Source organism: Pseudophryne corroboree, chromosome 3 (genome assembly GCF_028390025.1).
Source record: "Pseudophryne corroboree isolate aPseCor3 chromosome 3, aPseCor3.hap2, whole genome shotgun sequence".
Lineage (NCBI taxonomy): Eukaryota > Metazoa > Chordata > Amphibia > Anura > Myobatrachidae > Pseudophryne > Pseudophryne corroboree.
This window is the reverse complement of record NC_086446.1, coordinates 479,097,908-479,125,504: the sequence shown is the minus strand read 5'-3', so window position 1 is coordinate 479,125,504 and position 27,597 is coordinate 479,097,908. Positions and strand designations below refer to the sequence as shown.

The 27,597-nt window shown below is 44.8% G+C and overlaps 1 protein-coding gene across 3 annotated transcripts in view; it reads left to right on the top strand.

Annotated features, from left to right (window-relative positions):
- PRKCA (protein kinase C alpha) overlaps window positions 1–27,597 on the top strand; it is a 656,418-nt gene that overhangs the window by 445,949 nt on the left and 182,872 nt on the right. For 2 of the 3 annotated variants that reach the window (XM_063960833.1, XM_063960835.1), the window contains exon 9: window positions 10,283–10,306. The exons of the other annotated variant lie outside the window; for it this stretch is intronic. In XM_063960833.1, coding sequence (XP_063816903.1) covers window positions 10,283–10,306 — 24 coding nt within the window. The remainder of the gene's footprint in view (window positions 1–10,282; window positions 10,307–27,597) is intronic. 3 annotated transcript variants of the gene reach the window in all.

Genomic DNA, 27,597 nt, shown 5'->3' with positions numbered 1-27,597 from the left:
TTTGAACCAGCCTATTGTGGTGCCTGCGGCCACTAGGGACTTGGAGGACTCCAAGTTGTTAGACGTGGTCAGGGCCCTGAAAATATATGTTTCCAGGACGGCTGGAGTCAGAAAATCTGACTCGCTGTTTATCCTATATGCACCCAACAAGCTGGGTGCTCCTGCTTCTAAGCAGACTATTGCTCGTTGGATTTGTAGTACAATTCAACTTGCACATTCTGTGGCAGGCCTGCCACAGCCAAAATCTGTCAATGCCCATTCCACAAGGAAGGTGGGCTCATCTTGGGCGGCTGCCCGAGGGGTCTCGGCTTTACAACTTTGCCGAGCTGCTACTTGGTCAGGGGCAAACACGTTTGCAAAATTCTATAAATTTGATACCCTGGCTGAGGAGGACCTGGAGTTCTCTCATTCGGTGTTGCAGAGTCATCCGCACTCTCCCGCCCGTTTGGGAGCTTTGGTATAATCCCCATGGTCCTTACGGAGTTCCCAGCATCCACTAGGACGTCAGAGAAAATAAGAATTTACTCACCGGTAATTCTATTTCTCGTAGTCCGTAGTGGATGCTGGGCGCCCATCCCAAGTGCGGTTTATCTGCAATACTTGTACATAGTTATTGTTAACTAAATCGGGTTATTGTTGAGCCATCTGTTGAGAGGCTCAGTTGTTTCATACTGTTAACTGGGTTTCATATCACGAGTTGTACGGTGTGATTGGTGTGGCTGGTATGAGTCTTACCCGGGATTCAAAATCCTTCCTTATTGTGTACGCTCGTCCGGGCACAGTATCCTAACTGAGGCTTGGAGGAGGGTCATAGTGGGAGGAGCCAGTGCACACCAGGTAGTCTGAAATCTTTCTAGAGTGCCCAGCCTCCTTCGGAGCCCGCTATTCCCCATGGTCCTTACGGAGTTCCCAGCATCCACTACGGACTACGAGAAATAGAATTACCGGTGAGTAAATTCTTATTTATTCTCTTCCAGCTGGGGATTGTTTAAAGAGGGAGGTGGCCCCCAAAGTAGATACACATGTTATTTGATTAGTGCGAATATCTACATTACCTCTGCCTTCAACACCACTAAATAATGTTACAGATAGGAGAGTGGATAATTTTTTAAAAACCTTTTTTTTCCCTGTCTGGGGCAGTCATAAGACCAAGCGTGGCTTCAGCTTGGATGTTAAAAGCGGTGGCTGCCTGGGCTTATGCATTGGAAGGAGATCTTTCAATGGCATCTAGAGAGCAAAAATCCCATATGGCAAATATAAAACAGGCTGCAGTGTTCTTGGAAGAAGCAGCTTTGGATATGGGTACAATTGCCTCCAGGTCATCAGCTTTAACAGTAGCCGCTCGCAGAGCAGTTTGGCTACGTACAGGGAAAGCTGAGGTTATGGAGTCTTTACCTTTCTCTGGAGATATTCTTTTTGGTAAAGTATTGACAGATATTTTGGAGTCAGAAGCAGACTCCAAGAAAGTAAAGTTTCCTTCCACGTAGAAATTCAAACCTAAAGTTCCAGCTTTTCGGCCCTTTCAGTCTCAGTGAAAAGCTAAAGGGAAAAGTGATGGCAAACAGCCCCAATACAACAAGTCTGGTAAGACTAAAAAGGCTACCAGAGGACCGGTTGGTAAAACAGAAAATAAGCCATCAGCCTGATGGTGCGGGCCTCTACCTGGGGGATACCAGGGTGGGGGGCCGACTTCTTCAGTTTGCTCAGATCTGGCAGCAGTCTACAACAGGTGCAGGAAGCAGTATCTCTCGGTCATGCATTTGCCTTCAAGAAACACCCTCCTCAAAGGTTTTTTTGTACCAGTCCGGATAGAGACAAAGGCCAGGGCTTTGCAAGAGGCAGTTCACAAATTGCTTCAGTCAGGGGCAATCATTCCAGTTCCTCCTGCACATCAAGGACAGGGTTTTTACGCCAACCTGTTTCTAGTTCAGAAGCCAAATGGGTCATTCCCGCCCATACTCAATCTCAAAGTGCTGAAAAAGTACATTTGGGTACCTCGGTTTCATCTGGAGACTTTACGTTCCATCATTTTGGCCATGGAGCCAGGGGATTATATGGTATACCTGGATATCCAGGATGCTTACCTACATGTTCCTATAGCACTGTCCCATCAGTGCTATCTCAGGATCGCTATCATCCAACAGCATTTTCAGTTCCAGTACCTACCTTTTGGGTTAGCCACAGCACCCAGAGTATTTACCAAAATTATGGTGGTAATGGCAGCTTATCTCCGCCAGCAGGGGATAAGAATTTTTAATCCTGGCACAGTCTCAGGAATTGCTCCTGTGTCATCTGCAACAGACAATAATGTTTCTGCAGAAGAACGGGTGGCTCATAAATTGGGCAAAATCGTCTCTTGTTCTGTCACGGCGGATGACTCACTTGGGGGCTGTACTGGATTCAAGCCTTCAAAGAGTATTTTTACCTCTGAATAAGATATCCAAAGTTCAGTCAAGTATTCAGGAGCTGCTATACAGTCAAAGGGTATCCATTCACGCAGCAATGCGTGTGATGGGATTGATGGTGTCAACATTCGACATGGTGGAGTATGCTCAGTTCCACTTGAGGCCTCTGCAGCATCTGACCCTTTCCAAATGGAATGGGTTTCATCAGATGATAAAAATGCAGACTATGGTCCTTACGGTGGAAGTAATGAGGTCGTTAGCCTGGTGGCTACAGACATCCCATCTGGACAAAGAAAGACCCTTTTGGATTTCAGATTGGGAAATTCTGACAACAGATGCTAGTCTCCAGGGCTGGGGAGCAGTGTCAGGAAGGTTTTGTTTCCAGGGGCAATAGACCAAGGAAGAAGGTTGCCTGCCAATAAATATATTGGAACTTCGGGCCATATACATGGCACTGATTCAGGCAAAGGACATCCTTCGGGGAAAACCAATTCAGATCTGCTCAGACAATGCGACGGCAGTATCGTACCTCAACCATCAGGGAGGAATTCGCAGCCAAAAAGCTATGAAGGAGGTAAGTCACACACTAAAGTGGGCAGAACTTCATCATCCAGCCTTGTCGGCAGTGTTTGTTCTGGGAGTCCTAAACTGGGAAGCAGATTTTCTCAGTCAACACGCCATTCAGGCAAGGGAATGGGCTCTACACCCAGAGGTCTTCTGGACTCTAGTCGACAAGTGGGGGTTGCCAGAGATAGATCTCATGGCGTCCCGTCAGAACAACAAAGTTCTTTCATACGGGTCAAGAACAAAGGATCCCAGAGCGATCTTTGTGGATGCCCTGTTGGTGAGATGGGACTTTCATCTGGCCTATGTGTTTCCTCCAATCGCCTTATTACCCAGGGTGGTGAGAAAGATAAAGCAAGGAAAGGGTGCCGTGATACTAATAGCTCTGGCTTGGCCCAGAAGACATTGGTACATAGATCTGCAGAGTACGTCGATGGATGTCCCGTTCCTGCTCCCTCAACGTCCAGATCTACTGACGCATGGTCCTTGTTATCACAGACATCTGGATCGACTGTCTTTGACGGCGTGGCTCTTGAGACCTCTATCCTGAAGTCAAGAGGATTCTCACAACTGGTAATTCAAACAATGCTCAGAGCAAGGAAACTTCACTCAGCTCTCATTTATCACCGAATATGGCAAACCTATATTCATTGATGCAGTGAATGGAAAATGGACCCTAGGTCTTTCAGAATTTCCAGGGTCTTAGCTTTCCTTCAGGCAGGAATGGATAAAGGTTTGAAGGTGGCTTCCTTGAGAGTGCAAGTGTCAGCATTGACTGTATGGTTCCATAAGAAAATTGCCAACTTACAGGATGTGCGTACTTTTTTGCCAGGGAATGCTGCGCATTCAACCTCCTTTTGTTCCTCCTACAGTGCCTTCAGACTTAAGTTTAGTCCTAAAGGCCCTTCAAGTTGCCCCATTTGAACCACTTAATAAAGTGGATCTTCTATTGTTGACAGCTAAAGTTCTCTTTCTACTGGCCATAGCGTCAGCTAGAAGAGTATCAGATTTAGGGGCATTGTTATGTCGTCCTCCATTTCTGATCTTTTATCCAGAGAGAGCGGTTCTCAGAACTAAATCTGGGTACCTTCCCAAGGTGGTGTCCCAATTCCACCTTAACGAAGAAATTGTAGTCCCGGCTTTCCAGGTACCGGGCCTTTCTGCAGCAGATGCATCGCTGGACGTTGTCCGTGCCTTAAGGATTTACGTGGATCGTACCAGTGCCATCAGAAAGACAGATTCTCTCTTCATTCGCTACGGATTTCACAAGAGAGGATGACCTGCTGATAAGCAGACACTGGCGAGGTGGCATCTGATGACTATTTCAGAAGCATATTCTCACGCTGATCTCCCTGTTCCAGATAATGTCTTTGCTCACTCTACTCGTAAGGTAGGTCCATCATGGGCAGCACAACGTGGTGCTTCAGCAGAACAGATATATAAGGCAGCCACATTGTCTTCCATTAACACATTCATTAGACATTATGCCGTAGATACCTTTGTCTCTCAGGACGCTGAATTTGGGCGAAGGATTCTCCTGTCCAATCAAGAGCATCCCCACCACTAAATTGCTTTGGGAAATCCCAATTTAATCCTGTGGATAACCTGTGGACCCAGCAGAAGAAATATATGTTATGGTAAGAACTTACCGTTGATAACGGTATTACTCCTAAGTCCACAGGATCCACAGGTATCCCACCCTGACGCACCTGATTTGAGGACCCTTTTACTCACTAACCTCTTCCTTCTTGTACGGAAGGGTGTGCATGTGTGTTCTTCTCGCCTGATTAAGGCTATCTATGATGCTTCTGCCTTTAGCTTTGGGAAAACATCTGATTTGTCTGAGCCAGGAGGCGGGGATATATGGACGGGCCCGTTACATGCTGGGAAGCCGAAAAAGCTTTGACCGATTTGTGCAAATCCGCTGACGCTTCATCATATCCCAATGTTTTCCTGTGGATCTGTTCTTACCAACACATATATTTCTACACTACAGTTCAAGGGTTTGAGTAAAAGTCATTTCTGTATTGATTAATGTTTTGTTTTCTATCAGATTTATCATTAAAAACAACTTATGGACTTCTTATTGAGGGCCATCATTTATTGTTCTATATCCGTTCCATCCTGTTCCTTTATGTCGAGGTGTTTGTGTGAGAACACATATTATCATGAACTAACCATACAGTTTTTCTGTCTTCCAGGGCTGTCATATAAAAATATCCACTTCCTAAAGGTAGCCCCTTTCTCCTTGGCTATTTCTTCACACCCCATGTACTATACCTCACAAAGTGTTTTATCTCAGTGGTATTTTTTCACTCTTTTTTTTTTCACCGTGACAGTATGCACCATGTCTTCTACCATCCCAGGAAATATTACCTATATGTTATGGTATTTTGGATACTAAAAAGACAGTTCACATTCTGTTCACAGACATGTTTAAATGGTTATTGGGAAACACATGGTGTCTCATCATTGACACTAATTTGCCACAAAGCATTATTGTCACAATTTTTGGGTTAAACTAGGTTGGATGTGCGCAATTTGTTTCATATAAACGTGTCTTCCTTCATCTGTGTGAAAGGAGCCTTGATATCTGTGTGATAGGAGCCCAACTGCTATTAGGAAACCTGCTCCTTCCACTCTCTAGCTTCCACCAACCTCTCCCTCAACTCATATCATGACACTGTCCCTTCATATGGAGCCCTGTCCTCACTACCACAGTCACACAAACGGACAGATCACCATGTGACATCACATAACTACATCCCGCCAAAATATACCTCCCAACATACCAAGCTATGGAAGGAGGGACTCCTTGCTTGTGCCAGATGCACAAGCCCCCAAATAATGTGGGAAGGGGGCATGACCTTGTGTCACACTCCTGTTTCCATCACACTGGGCTGCTCCCAGGCTCTCCCAAACACTGTATGGTATCTATTCAACTGCTGCTCGGTGACAGTACTCCCCCGGGACACTACAGGCTGCGGATCGGAAGGTGTGCCAGTACCCAAAAAGCGGGACTGTCTGGCCCAAAGTGGGACTTTTGGGAGATATGCCAAAAGACCAGCGCTTCCTGTAATTATCTGATTGGCAACGTGTGGATAAGCCGTCGATAAAGACTAATTCTAATTAGATGCTCTGATCCTAGTCACAAATTGATTGCAATAATTCTCTGAACATGTCTGTCTACAAATCACAGTGTCATAAAATGTATGGGGCGAAATTTATAAGTTCCGCCGGGATCATAACTACATCACTTTTAGTGTTGGACATTGCCACACCCTAAAAGCAAAAGATTTTTCCTGACAAAAGCAACATTGTCTTGTGGCTTATATATTTACATTTTTTATGGTCAATATAGCAAAAATGTGCTCATTTTAATTTAATAACGTCTTTAAATACACAAATGGCATGTATGAACACAATCTCCAAACCTGGGTAAAATAGTAAGACATTATAACGTGAACCATTTTTATTCACTTTTGTTTGCATTTAATCCCTATACCAATATGAGCTTGCATTTTCCAAAAAAAAATTATTTTATTTTTTTATAGGTATTTTAATGCTAATAATATTGGTGTGAATTTCTTTCAACTTTTTTTGTTTTTATAAATTTCACCTATGGTATGTTTCCTTACAATGTGCTTCCTTAAAAACATCAGACAATTTTCTATAGTATTTTGTCTTTTTAAGACTGCTGTTCAGGCAAATAATTTTATGTTTCTTTTAAATTACACACCTAACTTATGTATCAGCCCTGATACATGAAAATGGCATATATACTCTTTCATGTATATTAGCCTGCAGTGTGGAGTATATATGGTCTTAAATACAGCATGCTATACAGTGTTTACTGTTCTATCCCCAAGCTACATGATGATTTAGACTAGTGTATGATCGTGAAGCTTCTCAGATTTACGGTACAGTAACTCAGGATCTCTGCATGTTCTGTCTTGCGTTTTTGCATGTGTATTATCTTATTAACTGTCCATTACTGGACTCTTCTGACTGATTATGATGAATTTATGATCATGTTAATTTTAAACAACTTGTTACGTTACCGGATCATTAATCAGCCAGTATGTGGCCTTACTAAAAAAAAACGCTCTATACTGTGACCACTAATTAGCACCTCCGGTGGAACTTAATGACACTGCAGTTGGTGTAGTGAGGACTCAGTCAGCATGGCAACCTGATATATATGTGATATCATCCAGGAAATGTTGCAATGGCTCTAAGTTTCCAGGTGACGGCCTTATTCTTTCTGATTTCCTAATGTCTGAGAAGCTTTTAACTTTGCTAATTATACATTTTGCAGCAGAAAATATTTCATATTTTGTGAATTTTAAATAGAAAACATTTTTTTTTGTATAGTGTGTTTAGTAAACTGAAACTATGATTGTGTATAATATATGTATGAAGGTGGAGCTTTGGGTGTAACTGGCCCTCCATTGTGACAACCTAACGTTGCATATTGTACATTGTGTCTTGCCCCTTGCCTAATACAGATCATGTTCTTCAGTCCCTAGCTGCTTGCTATAAGGCATAGCCACCACTTCAGTTTGGATGGAGTTTGATAGAATGCGTTCTAGGGTACCCAAATTAATTTTCATATGAAATATCATGAAACGGTAACTATTCATACTTGTTTTGGGAGGGAACCAGATTAAATCAAGGTACATATTGTTGAAAGCGGAATGATGGCACAAGTGAAACTACGCTTTTATTACACTTCCATAACAAAATTTGTATAGACATCCGTAAATCAAGCCTGGAGGATGCACATAGCTAAAGAACCAATAGGTTATGTGTGCATTATATTACAGTACTATTACAATCCTCTGTCCATAATAGATACTTTTAAAGAAACCAAAGAATAAAAGAGAACGCCTCAGCAAATGTGTAATCAAATTATTTGATATTGAAGACCTTACTAGTCTCTTTTTACATATGTTTCTGGTTATTTTAAAAGTGTTTTACAAGCACATTGCACCATAGTAACTAACTTTGAAAATTGATTGGGGCTGCTTGCATAGTCCCGCCTCCATAAGACTGACCTATACCATCAATTACAGTGGTCAGTAGCCACAATGGCACTGGTGGTGCTCTAGCACCTCTAGAGGTGACTCCTATACTAGTATTTTAGTCATCTCTGTGTCTTCCTAGCAACCACCAGAGTGCGAGAAATGGCACATTACATGTTGTTGTAGAAACTTGTTCTACAAGTACCGTGATGGTACTGTATGAGCATTGTGCATGCTGGAGATACTGTGGGGCAGATGTACTAATCCTAAAGTTGGGCACACACTGGAGCAATGTGTACCTGGACGGTATGGTGGCTGACTAGCTGACATATCGTATCTGGGGTACATATCCGAACGATGTAAAGGACGGAACGGTCACTCATTTCATGCTCATTACACTGCATGGTGCCGCATGCGATATAGTCTGATGGCCGTACAGAGCGGCCGATCGGAAGATATCGCTAACGACCGTGGAAGCGTGCAGATTGGCCATACACACTGAATAACCTGGGTGATATGTCTTTTTGATTAGGCTGGAAACGACATATCAGGCCGATATCGCTCTAGTGTGTACCCATCTTTAATGAATGATAAAATGGAGAGCGATAAACTACCAACCAATCCGCTCCTGTTACTTTTCAAACACAGCCTGTAACATGGCAGTTAGGAGCGGATTGGCAGATACATTATCTTTTTCTACTTTATCACTCCCCAAGGCTTAGTACCTCTCCCTCTGTATATTCTACATGACCTAAATACAAGACTGGAAAAAAAAAAAATTTTTTTTCCAGCAATACTTCGGTATTACAACAAACGTTCACAACAAATGAAAGTCTTAGGGGGACGTGTACTAAGCAGTGATAAAAGTGGAGAAGTGAGCCAGTGGAGAAGTTGCCCATGGCAACCAATCAGCTGCTCTGTATATGTTTATAGTATGCAAATGATAAATGTTTCATCAATGCCATGCACAACTTCTGCACTGGCTCACTTCTCCACTTTTATCACTGCTTAGTACATGTCGCCCTCAATCTTATCTACTGTATATTTTAAAGTGTGTAATTTTTTTTTAACATCCCATTATATAGAATTTTCAAAGATATCCAATTTTTCCACAGAATGAATCAGAGACTGTTCTTTTGCATCGTCATTGCTCATCTTTACACATTTTGTGTAGAACTGTTTGACATTTTTAATCTGAACTTTATGGACTTGCAGTTAATGCTCATGCACACTGTACACACATAACTGGTCAGCTCTTCCTTATACAGTGTACCGTTAGACTGCCCACCCCTCTAAATCAGGTTGGGTATTTTATATTGCCACCTCAGCAGCATAAAATGAACCCCCCACCCCCTTCCACACCCAGGAGGAGCAAGTCCTTTGTCTGGATTTATTCCCAACTCTAAAAAAGCCATTTTAATGTCTACTGTCTTTTTGCTGAGCACATGTACAGGTTGAGTCTCCCTTATCCAAAATGCTTGGGACCAGAGGTATTTTGGATATGGGATTTTTCCGTATTTTGGAATAATTGCATACCATAATGAGATATCATGGTGATGGGGCCTAAATCTAAGCACAGAATGCATTTATATTACATATACACCTTATACACACAGCCTGAAGGTAATTTTAGCCAATATTTTTTATAACTTTGTGCATTAAACAAAGTGTGTCTACATTCACACAATTAATTTATGTTTCATATACACCTTATACACACAGCCCTGAAGGTCATTTAATACAATATTTTTAATAACTTTGTGTATTAAACAAAGTTTATGTACATTGAGCCATCAAAAAACAAAGGTTTCACTATCTCACTCTCACTCAAAAAAGTCCGTATTTCGGAATATTCCGTATTTCGGAATATTTGGATATGGGATACTCAACCTGTATATGATTATACAAACATGCACTGCTTAAATAGAAGAACGCATGTAAAAAAACCTCTTTGTTATAGGTCACCTCTCTAAATGGAACAATATATGACTTAATTATGAATATCCCTTCCTATTAACTTCTTTAGTATTAGTTGAACATGTATAAATGAGGGAGACTTCCAGGAAGACCTTGTTAGAGAACAGGAGTGTCAGGTGAGCAGGTCCCTACAGCCACACATAAGGATGACTCGTTAATAAGAGAATCTTGTTGCACACTTTGCAGGCTATAACATTTTTGTTCTACAGGTAAGTTTTGCTTTATGAACAATGTGTTGGGAAGGTGTACTGTAGTTCATCTGTGAGACATCAATTTAGTGGTGATTTCAAAGTTCTCTCCCTGTGGTTGCAGGGCAAAAGCCGAGCCCAAGATAAGGTGCGTCCATACTGATGGAAGTAAGATGGCTTGCATGCCTTCCAAATAACACCTTTTGCTGTGTGTTGAGAGGCAGGTTGCTGTGCTGTAACTTCCCCTTTTGCTGTTCCCGAGTCTTGGCCATGGCATGTGCCACCTACTGATCTCAGACACATTAGCTCTGCAGTGATGGAGGGTGGGGGGTTCTTTACCATTACTACACCCATAACTACACCCACCAGCTATTTTAATTTTTGTCTTCTAATGTCGCCAGCTTTTTCATCCGCCTATGTCTGATTTAGCAAAGTCAGATTTCATTAGGTATTGATCTCTATTGCAGTGGATAATATGCAGTTGTGTTTTCTAACATGCACCTGATTTTTCATTTGTTCCCTTCAGTTTGCTAACTATATCTGTACTAGATAGATTCTAAGTCTAAGCTTTTCAGTATTACTGGGAAAGTGCACACAGTATACTGTAGTATGAAGAGGGCATATTGATGTTCTGTCACAGAAAGGCTCAGGGGGTTTGGGAAATAATTCTGGGTAGTAAGATGCTGCCATTAATAGTTTTATTTTATTGTCAGTAAGCAATAAATAAATTGATTGCAATAGTTTAAAAGCATGACTTCTCTATTGAAAACTATTTTGTATTAGTATTTACCATATTGGACAGAAAATTTGACAACTTTAACATATCCACTGTTATTCTTTCCTTTAGAAAACTGGGTTATATACATTTTTTATTATTATTTTATTAATTGTATTATTTTGTCTTCTTTGGATACCTGTATTATGTACTGATGTGCTCATTTACCCCAGCTGGAGTTTTTTGGGTGTATCTCCTGGGGCTTTTACTTTGGGAGATCGTGGGGAGAGACGGCGCTTTAAGCTGTAGTGCCCTAATATATTGAGATTATTAGATGGCTCAGTTGATAACTCCGGGAGCAGTTTGTAAAATTTCAGAAGTATTAGTAAGTGTCAGGTTTTGTGGCCAGGTCACTAGAAGTTATGCTTTGGTGACTCAGGTTATGTGATTTGCTCTACAGGGATTAATTGATATCTTGAATTGTGGAATACTTTAACCTTCTGATTAATTCTGATGAATGCAGATGTTCATTAAGGGGATTTGATATTAAGCAGAGACCTATTTAAATATATGTTGGATTATGCTGGTATTTTGTAGACTCTTAAGATCAGATGCAGATAGAGGGGTATATGCAATTGCGATCGAATTGCCGCAAATGTTGAAAAACGGGGCATTTTCGATACAGTACTTTTCGTCATAAAACCTGCCGTTTCAGATTCGACTTTTTGCAATTCGACATTTACTCAAATTCGACATGTCTGCAATGGTAAAAATGCGGCTTTTCGACAAAAGTATATTCAATTGAGGAATGTTGATTCGACAACAGTGCTTTTCGACAGTCATTTCGTCAATTTCAGTCCGCCTCATTTTGATTTAAGGGGTCCCCACTCCTCCAGGGTACCCCGGCCAGGGGTGACTAGTTGGGGATTTAATGCCACGGCCGCAGGGACCGGTATAAAAGTGTCCCCCGGCTGTGGCATTATCTCTCCAGTTGGTGGAGCCCGGTGCTGGTGTGAAAAATACGGGGGACCCCTACGTCTTTTGTCCCCCGTATTTTTTACACTAGGACCGGACGCAGAGCCCGGTGCTGGATGTGAAAATACGGGGGTTCCCCTGTCATTTCCCCCCCCCCCGTATTTTTACAACCAGGACCGGCTCAAAGAGCCCGAGGCTGGTTATGCTTAGGAGGGGGGACCCCACACATTTTTTTTCACGATTTGTTACACACTTTTGTGCCGTCCATGAAGTCGAATCCAGGACGCACGCTATCGTCAATTGGTCCGTTTTTCGACAGCGGGACTGTCGAATCCATTTTTTATTGAATATGCCGAATTCGGGTCCCGACGGGAGGGTATGTGACTGTCGAATTTAAAAACGGTCGAATTCCAGCTGGAATTCGACCACAATTGCATATACCCCAGAGTCTGTAGATGCAAAGGCAGCCACTGGCTTGGTTTTTATCCCTTTTTTTTTGTCTTCCCAAAGTTGTGATTCCCCTTTCTCTTTCCTTTTATCACATTTCTCATTGTTTGGGAGGTAATTATATATCTTGTCCAATATATTAAGTGGATCTAATTTAAAATTACCCATAACCATGAAGAACTTTGTCTTGGAAGTCGGCTAAAATGCAGAATGTATTTAGACATCTAATATATTTAAAAGCTGAAGCCCGTTCTTCCTAAAATATTACACAAACTGTGTTTAGTATTCAGATCAAAATTCTGATGAAGAGGATGAAAAAAGAAGGCCGTGGAAGAAGGAAAAGATTTTCATTCATCATTTCAAAAAGAAAATAAATGCACATTCTCTTGTGGAGTGTTCAGATAAATTAATGAAGGGAGATGAAGATAGTAATGTTTTCAGTAGTCTGGAATCCAAATTATTTCCAGTTTGTGAATGAATAGTATCGTACACAACGAAAGCTCTCGTTTTAAAGTTGTTTTGTGACTTTGATTTTAAGATGTGGGACATATGTTGGTAACCTGATTTCTAGAAAACCCATTAATGAGTAAATTTAGTAACTTTCTCTTTTTCAAAACCTTCCAGTTTTCTGCAGTTTTCACTGCAAACATTAAAGGGTCAATAATAATAAATGCTCAATATTCCTGTGTTTTATGTAAAAAAAACAAACTAAAAGAGATCCAGAGACCAAGCCTTTTGAAGGCGTGGTAGCTTTCAGTAGTGCAGCTTGGTGAATTTAACCCTAAAAGTGGCCATCCACTACTCAGACTTGTCTGAACTGCAGATCGCACCAGATTTCTCTTGAACTCTCCCGGGAGCTTCCCGGGAATCGGATCGGACCCTGATGCACACATGCTACATGTGATTGATCTGAAATAGCTGCTGATACCGCCGCGTTCTGTGGTGGGTGTGAGTGGCCAGGGAGATGCCAGTCAAATGACTCTTCAGATGAATCTGATCAGATACATCTGAAGTAAAATAAACACTCCGATGTGCACCCGATTTCTTCAGATTCAGATAATTAGTTGGGGCAGCCTCAAAGATCTGTAGTTCAGACATATCTGACACGGGACTGCGCATTGGATCGGAAGAGCCATCCAATGTGACCATTTTCTTCAGATTTTTCGGTCAGATTTGTCAAAATCTGAAGAAAAGTGCCCTAATCGGACTAGTGGATGGGGGCCTTAAGTCTTTTGATGACACTTGGTCCTTGAAAGAACTCCATCAGATTATTGAAAGCTCTTGGAAGAAGCTTAGGGAGTCTCTCCATGTTTCTGGTGCACTGAATTGAGGATTCGGTTCAGAAATTTGCTAAATCCTATATACAGTATATATACTTAAGAATGTAATCACTCATGAGCAGGGCCTTCTCCCTCATGTGTCTTTCCTTCTCTTACTTAAACCATCTTATACTCCATACTCCTTTTATCTGGACCAAATCCCTCGGTTTTCTGCCACCCTAATACTTATTTCAGTGTCGTCTGCTGATGCAGGTATGTTTATATACCCTGTACTTGTCCTATATTGTCTTGAACTGTAAGTCACTTTTTTCTTGTATTGCTTATTTGTTAACGTACTCTGTAACTGGCCACTGCAGATCCTTTGTGGCTCCATACAAATAAAGGATAATAATATATCCTATTGGCACGCAGTACATTATATGAATCTTAATTTCACTGTGGTGTCAATGCTCTTGGCAGGATTATTAGTTCCGGAAGGTAAAAATACACATGTGATAAATTCAGTATTTAGCCAAATCTTGAAATGTGAATTTGTTGTATCATATATATATATATATATATATATATATATATATAGTAAGTGAAATCATAGCTTGTCTGCCTTTTGAGAAGAATCCTGTAACTTACACAGTCCAAAAGATATATAATAAAAAAAAAAATATATATATATATATATATATATATATATATATATATAGTAAGGGATAACCTCAATTAATAGGGAACTTAATCATAATGAGTCCATATGGGAATCTACCGGAACATTCTAGTAGTTGAGACACACAAATAATCTATATGTTCACTCCACGATCATTCTATAATATTCCCCCTTTATATTTAGAAATGATTGGCTACTGAGCAGTTTGCATTGTCTGTTGTGTTTTTCTTGTTTCTCATCCGTTTATCTCAAAAACTTTTTGTTACACTTTTGTTTGGTCCAGTATTGGATAACATTCTGGAGAAGATGCTTCATGAAAAGTGAATTCCAGTAGACAAGACTTTTACCTCTGCAAACCTAGAGGAGAATGCATGTGTGTGCATCTGAATTGCAAAATGCATGGATACTGCCTGTTGACCTGTTAACACCCATTCATGCGCATCTTTCCAACCTTAAAAAGCGCTGCACATCAATCCCAAAAGCTCCCCATATGCTAACCAGACCTCCCCATACAGTATGCTCCACACTTGCTTGCTGTCACTGTTCAGTCCCCCACTCACTGGCTGTCACTGTAAGTTCCCCACTGGCTAGCAGTCACTGCATTCCCTCCATTCACTGTGTCTACAAATAAAGATTACACTGAATTATCTATTCTAATTGGATGTGCTGTGTCAACTCCCTACAGTTTGCACAGGATTTCACATGACGTGGAAGCTGGCTGCTTATGTTTATAGCAAAGCGTAAAGTACAGTAACACATTAAGGACCACAGGTGAAGTATTGTGAAGCTACTAGCGACATGTGGTCCGCATGTTGTCCTCTACTGCTTTGCTCTCATCCCCTTCATCCTGTATATTAACTCTTTAATTCACCCTCTTACATTCACTTCCCATCCCTCCAATATTTTAGCTCATCCCTTTGCTTTTGTACTCCTCCCCCACCCCCCTTTCTCATCTGCCTAAACCTTCTATAGCTCAGCTCATTGCACCCTCCCTAACTCCACAGTTTACACAAATTCCTACTACCCTCTCACCCTCCTATCTCCATCTCTGGACCTCTTTCTCACCCACCTTCTCTTCCTGGCTGCTGACAACATCTCTCCACAATGCAGGACCCACAACTTCACACTTATCTGTTTACATTTTAACTTTCACCATAAAATTTCATTCCATATCTTCATCCGCTTCATTCTTATCCCATCGCTTACCTCTTTGCATAAACTCACGGTTGTGTCTATTTTCTCTTCATGGCAAGGACCAGGAAGTGACAGCAGAAGAGTGCGGAAGTTCTCTATTGCCCTTACAGCACATTAATGTTTATCCATTCTTCGTTTGTTTTAGGGTGTTTAGTTTTGTCTATGTACCCTTGTGTGCTCGCAACGCTTCTGACTCTTCGCTCGGCACAGGTTATTATTCCAAATAGTTGGTGACATGGACTCAGTGGATTATGGGAAAGGTCCTTTCCACAAAAGGGAAACTAGAAGCTACCATAAACTCACATCCATTCACTACCTAATCCTCTTTAATGCCTTCATCCACTGAAATGACTGAAATTTGTCTGACAACATCCCCTGGCACTGCTTGCTCTGTTGCTCTCTCCTGTTGGGTCTTTATTTTACCCATATTCCTTGATACAGCAAGCTGGTAGAGTAGATTTTCTACTGTCCCTGGGCATTAGCATCAGAGTCAATACCGAAGAACACTACAAGGGGCAGTTTCTCTATTTCTTGACAACCTTGCTGTCTACGTTTCTCACTTTTTTTCCATGGACCTATCCTATATCATACTATCGCCACTGGAAACCCTACTGGCACAGCCATTTCTAAACTCCTCATGCTTATTTCTTCCTGTAGTCTCTTCGACTGAACAGCATCTACCAAATATTGAGATTGGCACTAACTGGACCTTGTGTTGTACAATATAGGGGTAATTCAAACCTGATCGCTAGGCTGCGTTTTCTCACAGCCTGCAATCAGGTCCGAACTGCGTATGCACCGCAATGCGCAGGCGTGACAGACCGCAGCAACGGGGATCGATGCATAGCGATGGGATGGTGCGAAAAAAGCGATCGCAAGGTGACTAACAGACAGGAAGAGGGTGTTTGTGGGTGGCAACTGACCGTTTTCAGGGACTGTGTGGAAAAACGCAGCCGTGTCCAAACGTGGGAAGGGATGGTGTCTGACGTCAATTCCGGTCCTGGACAAACTGAAGTGATCGCAGCGGCTAAGTAAGTCCTGGGCTGCGCAGAGACTGCACAAACTCAGTTTCTGCAGCTCTGCTATACATGCGTTCGCACACTTGAACAGCTAAAATACACTCCTCCAGTAGGCAGCGACTATCTGAATGCAGGGCTGCAAAAATCGCTGCCCAGCGATCAGGTCTGAATTACCCCCTTAGACCTTATGTTATTCATCTGTAATATGGTCTTCCCTGTCTCTTCCGAAAACCTTCTTTCCTTCTTCCTCAGCTTGCTGCCTGCACCCAAATTCATATGCAAGCAGTTGTAACCAAAGACCCTTCACTTAATATTCTTTTTAGGCTCACTTTAATCACTTCTATTACATTTCTACACTGTTCTGTCATATTGCTGCAGTCTTTCTATACAACATTACTCTCACAACAGCCCTAAAAAGGCCAACCCCAGCCACCACACAATCTCTGGAGATTCAATCCTTGTCAAACAACCTGTACTGTAGTTTGATCTTATAATGTAATTACTTTCCCAGCTAACAACCATATCATCTCTTTGATAGCTTCAGCTTGTTTCTTTGCCCATCCTGACCTTCCTCTCTTTCTTCTGCCACTGAGGAAGACTTTGACATACTTCAAGGCAAAATCATGTAATTTGTCAAGAAATCTCACGATCCATCACTCCATGCCTGACTTTTCATTTACTCCATATCAACATCCAAAGCCTTCTCTCACTTTCCACATTCATCACGTTCCTTCTCAACTCTTCCGCTCCCGTACCCCACTGCTTACCTAATCCTAGCACACTTCTTCAACCTGTCACTCTCAATTTGTGTGCTACTCTCCTATCCTCAAAAAAGCATTTCTCAAATATTTCTGCCCTCCACTTTGCTTCCAAACAACTGTATGACCCACTTTCTCTCCATTCATTCTCTTCTTGTCCCTCTGCAATCAGGCTTTCGTCTTTTAGTCTCTATGTGACTGCCGTTACTGATGAGTCAAACAGTTTTAAAATGCTTGTGTGTACAGATTATATATATCCCTACTCATATATATCCCTACTCATCCTCCTTGATCTCTCCCACTTTTGATATTAATTGACCACAGTCATTTTGTGGACACCTTTCACTACAGTTGCCATTGCCAACACTTTTAGTTAGCCTCTTTGCTGAATTGTCCTCTACTCCTCACTATGGGTTATATGCAATTAGCGGCGAATCGCGGCAAATTATCGGACGTTTTTCAATTCGACACAATTCGACAGTCTAATTTCGGCAAGTGGGTGCCGAAATTGACCATATGCAATAAAAAACGGATTCGACAGTCCCGCTGCCAAAAAACGGCCGATTTGACGGATTTGTTCCGTTTTTTTCAAAACGGGTAAAAACGGGAAAAAACACGGAAAAAATGGCGTGGGGTCCCCCCTCCAAAGCATAACCAGCCTCGGGCTCTTCGAGCTGGTCCTTGTTCTAAAAATCCGGGGTAAAAATGGACAGGGGATCCCCCGTATTTTTAAAACCAGCACCGGGCTCTGCGCCTGGTGCTGGTGCAAAAAATACGGGGGACAAAAAGAGTAGGGGTCCCCCGTATTTTTTACACCAGCATCGGGCTCCACTAGCTGGACAGATAATGCCACAGCCGGGGGTCACTTTTATACAGTGCCCTGCGGCCGTGGCATTAAATATCCAACTAGTCACCCCTGGCCGGGGTACCCTGGGGGAGTGGGGACCCCTTCAATCAAGGCCCCCCCCCCCAGCCACCCAAGGGCCAGGGGTGAAGCCCGAGGCTGTCCCCCCCATCCAAGGGCTGCGGATGGGAGGCTGATAGCCTTGAGAAAATGTAAATAATATTGTTTTTCTCTAACGTCCTAAGTGGATGCTGGGGACTCCGTAAGGACCATGGGGAACAGCGGCTCCGCAGGAGACTGGGCACATCTAAAGAAAGCTTTAGGACTATCTGGTGTGCACTGGCTCCTCCCCCTATGACCCTCCTCCAAGCCTCAGTTAGATCTCTGTGCCCGAACGAGAGGGACTAAGGGGAGAAGAAGCGAACTCACCTGCGTGCAGAGTGGATTGGGCTTCTTAGGCTACTGGACATTAGCTCCAGAGGGACGATCACAGGCCCAGCTTGGATGGGTCCCAGAGCCGCGCCGCCGGCCCCCTTACAGAGCCAGAAGGCAGAAGAGGTCCGGAAAATCGGCGGCAGAAGAGTCTTCAACAAGGTAGCGCACAGCACTGCAGCTGTGCGCCATTGCTCTCAGCACACTTCACACTCCGGTCACTGAGGGTGCAGGGCGCTGGGGGGGGGGCGCCCTGAGACGCAATAATAAACACCTTGGATGGCAAAAAATGCATCACATATAGCTCCTGGGCTATATGGATGCATTTAACCCCTGCCAAAATACATAAAAAAACGGGAGATAAGGCCGCCGATAAGGGGGCGGAGCCTATCTCCTCAGCACACTGGCGCCATTTTCCCTCACAGCTCCGTTGGAGGGAAGCTCCCTGGCTCTCCCCTGCAGTCACTACACTACAGAAAGGGTTAAAAAAGAGAGGGGGGCACAAATTAGGCGCAGTATTAACTATACAGCAGCTATAAGGGGAAAAACACTTATATAAGGTTATCCCTGTATATATATAGCGCTCTGGTGTGTGCTGGCAAACTCTCCCTCTGTCTCCCCAAAGGGCTAGTGGGGTCCTGTCCTCTATCAGAGCATTCCCTGTGTGTGTGCTGTATGTCGGTACTTTTGTGTCGACATGTATGAGGAGAAAAATGATGTGGAGACGGAGCAGATTGCCTGTAATAGTGATGTCACCCCCTAGGGGGTCGACACCTGAGTGGATGAACTGTTGGAAGAAATTACGTGACAGTGTCAGCTCTGTATAAAAGACAGTGGTTGACATGAGACAGCCGGCTACTCAGCTTGTGCCTGTCCAGACGTCTCATAGGCCGTCAGGGGCTCTAAAGCGCCCGTTACCTCAGATGGCAGATATAGACGCCGACACGGATACTGACTCCAGTGTCGACGGTGAAGAGACAAATGTGACTTCCAGTAGAACCACACGTTACATGATTGAGGCAATGAAAAATGTTTTACACATTTCTGATAATACGAGTACCACCAAAAAGGGGTATTATGTTCGGTGAGGAAAAACTACCTGTAGTTTTCCTGAATCTGAGAAATTAAATGAGGTGTGTGATGATGCGTGGGTTTCCCCCGATAACAACTGATAATTTCTAAAATGTTATTGGCATTATATCCTTTCCCGCCAGAGGTTAGGGTGCGTTGGGAAACACCCCCTAGGGTGGATAAAGCGCTCACACGCTTGTAAGGGCTCTATCCTCTCCTGAGATGGCCGCCCTTAAGGATCCTGCTGATAGAAAGCAGGAGGGTATCCTAAAATGTATTTACACACATACTGGTGTTATACTGCGACCAGCAATCGCCTCAGCCTGGATGTGCAGTGCTGGGTTGGCGTGGTCGGATTCCCTGACTGAAAATATTGATACCCTAGATAGGGACAGTATATTTTTGCCTATAGAGCATTTGAAAGATGCATTTCTATATATGCGTGATGCACAGCGGAATATTTGCCGACTGGCATCAAGTCTAAGTGCGTTGTCCATTTCTACCAGTAGAGGGTTATGGACACGTCAGTGGTCAGGTGATGCGTATTCCAAACGGCATTTGGAAGTATTGCTTTATTAAGGGGAGGAGTTATTTGGGGGCGGTCTTTCAGACCTGGTGGCCACGGCAACAGCTGGGAAATCCACGTTTGTACCCCAGGTCGCCTCTCAACATGAGAAGACGCCGTATTATCAGGCGCAGTCTTTTCGTGGATAAGCGGGCAAAAGGTTCCTCATTTCTGCCCCGTGACAGAGGGAGAGGAAAAAGGCTGCAGAAATCAGCCAGTTCCCAGGAACAGAAACCCTCTCCCGCCTCTGCCAAGCCCTCAGTATACGCTGGGGCTTTACAAGCAGAATCAGGCACGGTGGGGGGCCCGTCTCAATGAATTTCAGCGTGCAGTGGGCTCACTCGCAAGTAGACCCCTGGATCCTTCAGGTGATATCTCAGGGGTACAAATTAGAATTCGAGACGTCTCCCCCTCGCCGTTTCCTAAAGTCGGCTTTACCGATGTCTCCTTCTGACAGGGAGACAGTTTTGGAAGCCATTCACAAGCTGTATTCCCAGCAGGTGATAATCAAGATACCCCTCCTGCAACAGGGAACGGGGTATTATTCCACACTGTTGTGGTACCGAAGCCGGACGGCTCGGTGAGACTGATTCTAAATCTAAAATCTTTGAACACTTACATACAGAGGTTCAAATTCAAGATTGAGTCACTCAGAGCAGTGATTGCGAACCTGGAAGAAGGGGACTACATGATGCCTCGGGACATCAAGGATGCTTACCTTCATGTCAAAATGTACCCTTCTCACCAAGGGTACCTCAGGTTTATGGTACAGAACTGTCACTATCAGTTCAGACGCTGCCGTATGGATGGTCCACGGCACCCCGGGTCTTTACCAAGGTAATGGCCGAAATGATGATATTCCTTCAAAGGAAGGGAATTTTAGTTATCCCTTACTTGGACAATTCCCTGATAAGGGTAAGATCCAGGGAACAGTTGGAGGTCAGTGTAGCACTATCTCAGATAGTGTTGCTGCAGCACGGTTGGATTCTCAATATTCCAAAATCGCAGCTGGTTCCGACGACTTGTCTTCTGTTCCTAGGGATGATCCTGGACACAGTCCAGAAAAAGGTGTTTCTCCCGGAGGAGAAAGCCAGGGAGTTATCCGAGCTAGTCCGGAACCTCCTAAAACCGAGCCAAGTCTCAGTGCATCAATGCACAGGGGTTCTGGGTAAAATGGTGGCTTCCTACGAAGCAATCCCATTCGGCAGATTCCACGCAAGAACTTTCCAGTGGGACCTGCTGGACAAATGGTCCGGGTCGCATCTTCAGATGCATCAGCGGATAACCCTGTCACCAATGACAAGGGTGTCCCTCCTGTGGTGGTTGCAGAGTGCTCATCTTCTAGAGGGCCGCAGATTCGGCATTCAGGACTGGGTCCTGGTAACCACGGATACCAGCCTGCGAGGCTGGGGAGCAGTCACACAGGGAAGGAATATCCAGGACTTATGGTCAAGCATGGAGACATCACTTCACATAAATATCCTGAAGCTAAGGGACATTTACAATGCTCTAAGCTTAGCAAGACCTCTGCTTCAAGGTCAGCCGGTGTTGATCCAGTCGGACAACATCACGGCAGTCACCCACGTAAACAGACAGGGTGGCACAAGAAGCAGGATTCTTCGCTGGGCGGAAAATCATGTGATAGCACTGTCAGCAGTATTCATTCCGGGAGTGGACAACTGGGAAGCAGACTTCCTCAGCACGACCTCCACCCGGGAGAGTGGGGACTTCACCCAGAAGTCTTCCACATGATTATAAACCGTTGGGAAAAACTCGACAGGTATTGCGCCAGGTCCAGGGACCCTCAGGCAATAGCTGTAGACGCTCTGGTAACACCGTGGGTGTACCAGTCAGGGTATGTGTTCCCTCCTCTGCCTCTCATACCCAAGGTACTGAGATTGATAAGATGGAGAGGAGTAAGCACTATATTCGTGGCTCCGGATTGGCCAAGAAGGATTTGGTAACCGGAACTTCAAGAGATGCTCACGGAGGATCCGTGGCCTCTACCTCTAAGAAGGGACCTGCTCCAGCAAGGACCCTGTCTGTTCCAAGACTTACCGCGGCTGCGTTTGACGGCATGGCGGTTGAACGCCGGATCCTGAAGGAAAAAAGGCATTCCGGATGAAGTCATCCCTATCCTGATCAAAGCCAGGAAGGATGTAACCGCAAAAACATTATCACCGCAATTGGCGAAAATATGTTGCGTGGTGCGAGGCCAGTAAGGCCCGACGGTGGAAATTCAACTGGGTCGATTCCTACATTTCCTGCAGACAGGAGTGTCTATGGGCCTGAAATTGGGGTCCATTAAGGTTCAAATTTCTGCCCTGTCAATTTTCTTCCAAAAAGAACTAGCTTCAGTCCCTGAAGTTCAGACGTTTGTAAAAGGGGTACTGCATATACAGCCTCCTTTTGTGCCTCCAGTGGCACTTTGGGATCTCAATGTAGTTTTGGGTTCCAAAAGTCACATTGGTTTGAACCACTTAAATCTGTGGAGTTAAAATATCTCACATGGAAAGTGGTCATGCTGTTGGCCCTGGCCTGGGCCAGGCGCGTGTCAGAATTGGCGGCTTTATCCTGAAAAAGCCCTTATCTGATGTTCCATTCGGACAGGGCGGAATTGAGGACTCGTCCTCAGTTTCTCCCTAAGGTGGTTTCAGCGTTTCACCTGAACCAACCTATTTGTGGTGCCTGCGGCTACTAGGGACTTGGAGGACTCCAAGTTGCTAGACGTTGTCAGGGCCCTGAAAATATATGTTTCCAGGAGGGCTGGAGTCAGGAAATCTGACTCGCTGTTTATCCTGTATGCACCCAACAAGCTGGGTGCTCCTGCTTCTAAGCAGACTATTGCTCGTTGGATTTGTAGTACAATTCAGCTTGCACATTCTGTGGCAGGCCTGCCACAGCCAAAAATCTGTAAATGCCCACTCCACAAGGAAGGTGGGCTCATCTTGGGCGGCTGCCCGAGGGGTCTCGACTTTACAACTTTGCCGAGCAGCTACTTGGTCAGGAGCAAATACGTTTGTAAAATTCTACAAAATTGATATCCTGGCTGAGGAGGACCTGGAGTTCTCTCATTTGGTGCTGCAGAGTCATCCGCACTCTCCCGCCCGTTTGGGAGCTTTGGTATAATCCCCATGGTCCTTACGGAGTCCCCAGCATCCACTTAGGACGTTAGAGAAAATAACAATTTACTTACCGATAATTCTATTTCTCATAGTCCGTAGTGGATGCTGGGCGCCCATCCCAAGTGCGGATTGTCTGCAATACTTGTACATAGTTATTGTTACAAAAATCGGGTTATTATTGTTGTGAGCCATCTTTCAGAGGCTCCTCTGTTATCATGCTGTTAACTGGGTTCAGATCACAGGTTATACGGTGTGATTGGTGTGGCTGGTATGAGTCTTACCCGGGATTCAAAATCCTTCCTTATTGTGTACGCTCGTCCGGGCACAGTATCCTAACTGAGGCTTGGAGGAGGGTCATAGGGGGAGGAGCCAGTGCACACCAGATAGTCCTAAAGCTTTCTTTAGATGTGCCCAGTCTCCTGCGGAGCCGCTGTTCCCCATGGTCCTTACGGAGTCCCCAGCATCCACTACGGACTATGAGAAATAGAATTATCGGTAAGTAAATTCTTATTTTCCTGTAGTACTACAAGTCCCAGCAAGCCTCCCCCGCAAGCTGGTACTTGGAGAACCACAAGTACCAGCATGCGGGAGAAAAATGGGCCCGCTGGTACCTGTAGTACTACTGGAAAAAAAATACCCAAATAAAAACAGGAGACACACACCTTGAGAGTAAAACTTTTTCTCTAACGTCCTAAGTGGATGCTGGGGACTCCGTAAGGACCATGGGGAAATAGCGGCTCCGCAGGAGACTGGGCACAAAAGTAAAGCTTTAGAACTACCTGGTGTGCACTGGCTCCTCCCCCTATGACCCTCCTCCAAGCCTCAGTTAGATTTTTGTGCCCGAACGAGAAGGGTGCACACTAGGTGGCTCTCCTGAGCTGCTTAGTGAAAAGTTTAGTTTTAGGTTTTTTATGTTCAGTGAGACCTGCTGGCAACAGGCTCACTGCATCGAGGGACTAAGGGGAGAAGAAGCGAACTCACCTGCGTGCAGAGTGGATTGGGCTTCTTAGGCTACTGGACATTAGCTCCAGAGGGACCGATCACAGGCCCAGCCATGGATAGGTCCCAGAGCCGCGCCGCCGGCCCCCTTACAGAGCCAGAAGACAGAAGAGGTCCGGAAAATCGGCGGCAGAAGACGTCCTGTCTTCAACAAGGTAGCGCACAGCACTGCAGCTGTGCGCCATTGCTCTCAGCACACTTCACACTCCGGTCACTGAGGGTGCAGGGCGCTGGGGGGGGGCGCCCTGAGACGCAATAAAAACACCTTGGATGGCAAAAAATGCATCACATATAGCTCCTGGGCTATATGGATGCATTTAACCCCTGCCAGAATACACAGAAAAACGGGAGATAAGGCCGCCGAGAAGGGGACGGAGCCTATCTCCTCAGCACACTGGCGCCATTTTCCCTCACAGCTCCGTTGGAGGGAAGCTCCCTGGCTCTCCCCTGCAGTCACTACACTACAGAAAGGGTTAAAAAAGAGAGGGGGGCACTAATTAGGCGCAGTATAAACAATACAGCAGCTATAAGGGGAAAAACACTTATATAAGGTTATCCCTGTATATATATAGCGCTCTGGTGTGTGCTGGCAAACTCTCCCTCTGTCTCCCCAAAGGGCTAGTGGGGTCCTGTCCTCTATCAGAGCATTCCCTGTGTGTGTGCTGTGTGTCGGTACGTTTGTGTCGACATGTATGAGGAGAAAAATGATGTGGAGACGGAGCAGATTGCCTGTAATAGTGATGTCACCCCCTAGGGGGTCGACACCTGAGTGGATGAACTGTTGGAAGGAATTACGTGACAGTGTCAGCTCTGTATAAAAGACAGTGGTTGACATGAGACAGCCGGCTACTCAGCTTGTGCCTGTCCAGACGTCTCATAGGCCGTCAGGGGCTCTAAAGCGCCCGTTACCTCAGATGGCAGATATAGACGCCGACACGGATACTGACTCCAGTGTCGACGGTGAAGAGACAAATGTGACTTCCAGTAGGGCCACACGTTACATGATTGAGGCAATGAAAAATGATTCACACATTTCTGATAATACGGGTACCACCAAAAAGGGGTATTATGTTCGGTGAGGAAAAACTACCTGTAGTTTTCCTGAATCTGAGAAATTAAATGAGATGTGTGATGATGCGTGGGTTTCCCCCGATAACAACTGATAATTTCTAAAATGTTATTGGCATTATATCCTTTCCCGCCAGAGGTTAGGGTGCGTTGGGAAACACCCCCTAGGGTGGATAAAGCGCTCACACGCTTGTAAGAACAAGGGCTCTACCCTCTCCTGAGATGGCCGCCCTTAAGGATCCTGCTGATAGAAAGCAGGAGGGTATCCTAAAATGTATTTACACACATACTGGTGTTATACTGCGACCAGCAATCGCCTCAGCCTGGATGTGCAGTGCTGGGTTGGCGTGGTCGGATTCCCTGACTGAAAATATTGATACCCTAGATAGGGACAGTATATTATTGCCTATAGAGCATTTAAAAGATGCATTTCTATATATGCGTGATGCACAGCGGAATATTTGCCGACTGACATCAAGTCTAAGTGCGTTGTCCATTTCTGCCAGTAGAGGGTTATGGACACGACAGTGGTCAGGTGATGCGGATTCCAAACGGCATTTGGAAGTACTGCCTTATTAAGGGGAGGAGTTATTTGGGGTCGGTCTTTCAGACCTGGTGGCCACGGCAACAGCTGGGAAATCCACATTTGTACCCCAGGTCGCCTCTCAACATAAGAAGACGCCGTATTATCAGGCGCAGTCTTTTCGTGGGCAAGCGGGCAAAAGGTTCCTCATTTCTGCCCCGTGACAGAGGGAGAGGAAAAAGGCTGCAGAAATCAGCCAGTTCCCAGGAACAGAAGCCCTCTCCCGCCTCTGCCAAGCCCTCAGTATGACGCTGGGGCTTTACAAGCAGAATCAGGCACGGTGGGGGCCCGTCTCAATGAATTTCAGCGCGCAGTGGGCTCACTCGCAAGTAGACCCCTGGATCCTTCAGGTGATATCTCAGGGGTACAAATTGGAATTCGAGACGTCTCCCCCTCGCCGTTTTCCTAAAGTCGGCTTTACCGATGTCTCCTTCTGACAGGGAGGCAGTTTTGGAAGCCATTCACAAGCTGTATTCCCAGCAGGTGATAATCAAGGTACCCCTCCTGCAACAGGGAACGGGGTATTATTCCACACTGTTGTGGTACCGAAGCCGGACGGCTCGGTGAGACCGATTCTAAATCTAAAATCTTGAACACTTACATACGGAGGTTCAAATTCAAGATTGAGTCACTCAGAGCAGTGATTGCGAACCTGGAAGAAGGGGACTACATGATGCCTCGGGACATCAAGGATGCTTACCTTCATGTCCCAATTTACCCTTCTCACCAAGGGTACCTCAGGTTTATGGTACAGAACTGTCACTATCAGTTTCAGACGCTGCCGTATGGATGGTCCACGGCACCCCGGGTCTTTACCAAGGTAATGGCCAAAATGATGATACTCCTTCGAAGGAAGGGAATTTTAGTTATCCCTTACTTGGACGATTCCCTGATAAGGGTAAGATCCAGGGAACAGTTGGAGGTCGGTGTAGCACTATCTCAGGTAGTGTTGCGGCAGCACGATTGGATTCTCAATATTCCAAAATCGCAGCTGATTCCGACGACTCGTCGTCTGTTCCTAGGGATGATCCTGGACACAGTCCAGAAAAAGGTGTTTCTCCCGGAGGAGAAAGTCAGGGAGTTATCCGAGCTAGTCGGGAACCTCCTATAACCGAGCCAAGTCTCAGTACATCAATGAAAGGGTTCTGGGAAAAATGGTGGCTTCCTACGAAGCAATCCCATTCGGCAGATTCCACGCAAGAACTTTCCAGTGGGACCTGCTGGACAAATGGTCCGGGTCGCATCTTCAGATGCATCAGCGGATAACCCTGTCACCAAGCACAAGGATGTCTCTCCTGTGGTGGTTGCAGAGTGCTCATCTTCTAGAGGGCCGCAGATTCGACATTCAGGACTTGGTCCTGGTGACCACGGATGCCAGCCTGCGAGGCTGGGGAGCAGTCACACAGGGAAGGAATTTCCAGAGCTTATGGTCAAGCCTGGAGACATCACTTCACATAAATATCCTGAAGCTAAGGGCCATTTACAATGCTCTAAGCTCAGCAAGACCTCTGCTTCAAGGTCACCCGGAGTTGATCCATTCGGACAACATCACGGCAGTCACCCACGTAAACAGACAGGGTGACACAAGAAGCAGGAGGGCAATGGCAGAAGCTGCAAGGATTCTTCGCTGGGCGGAAAATCATGTGATAGCACTGTCAGCAAGTGGGGACTTCACCCAGAAGTCTTCCACATGTTTATAAAACTCG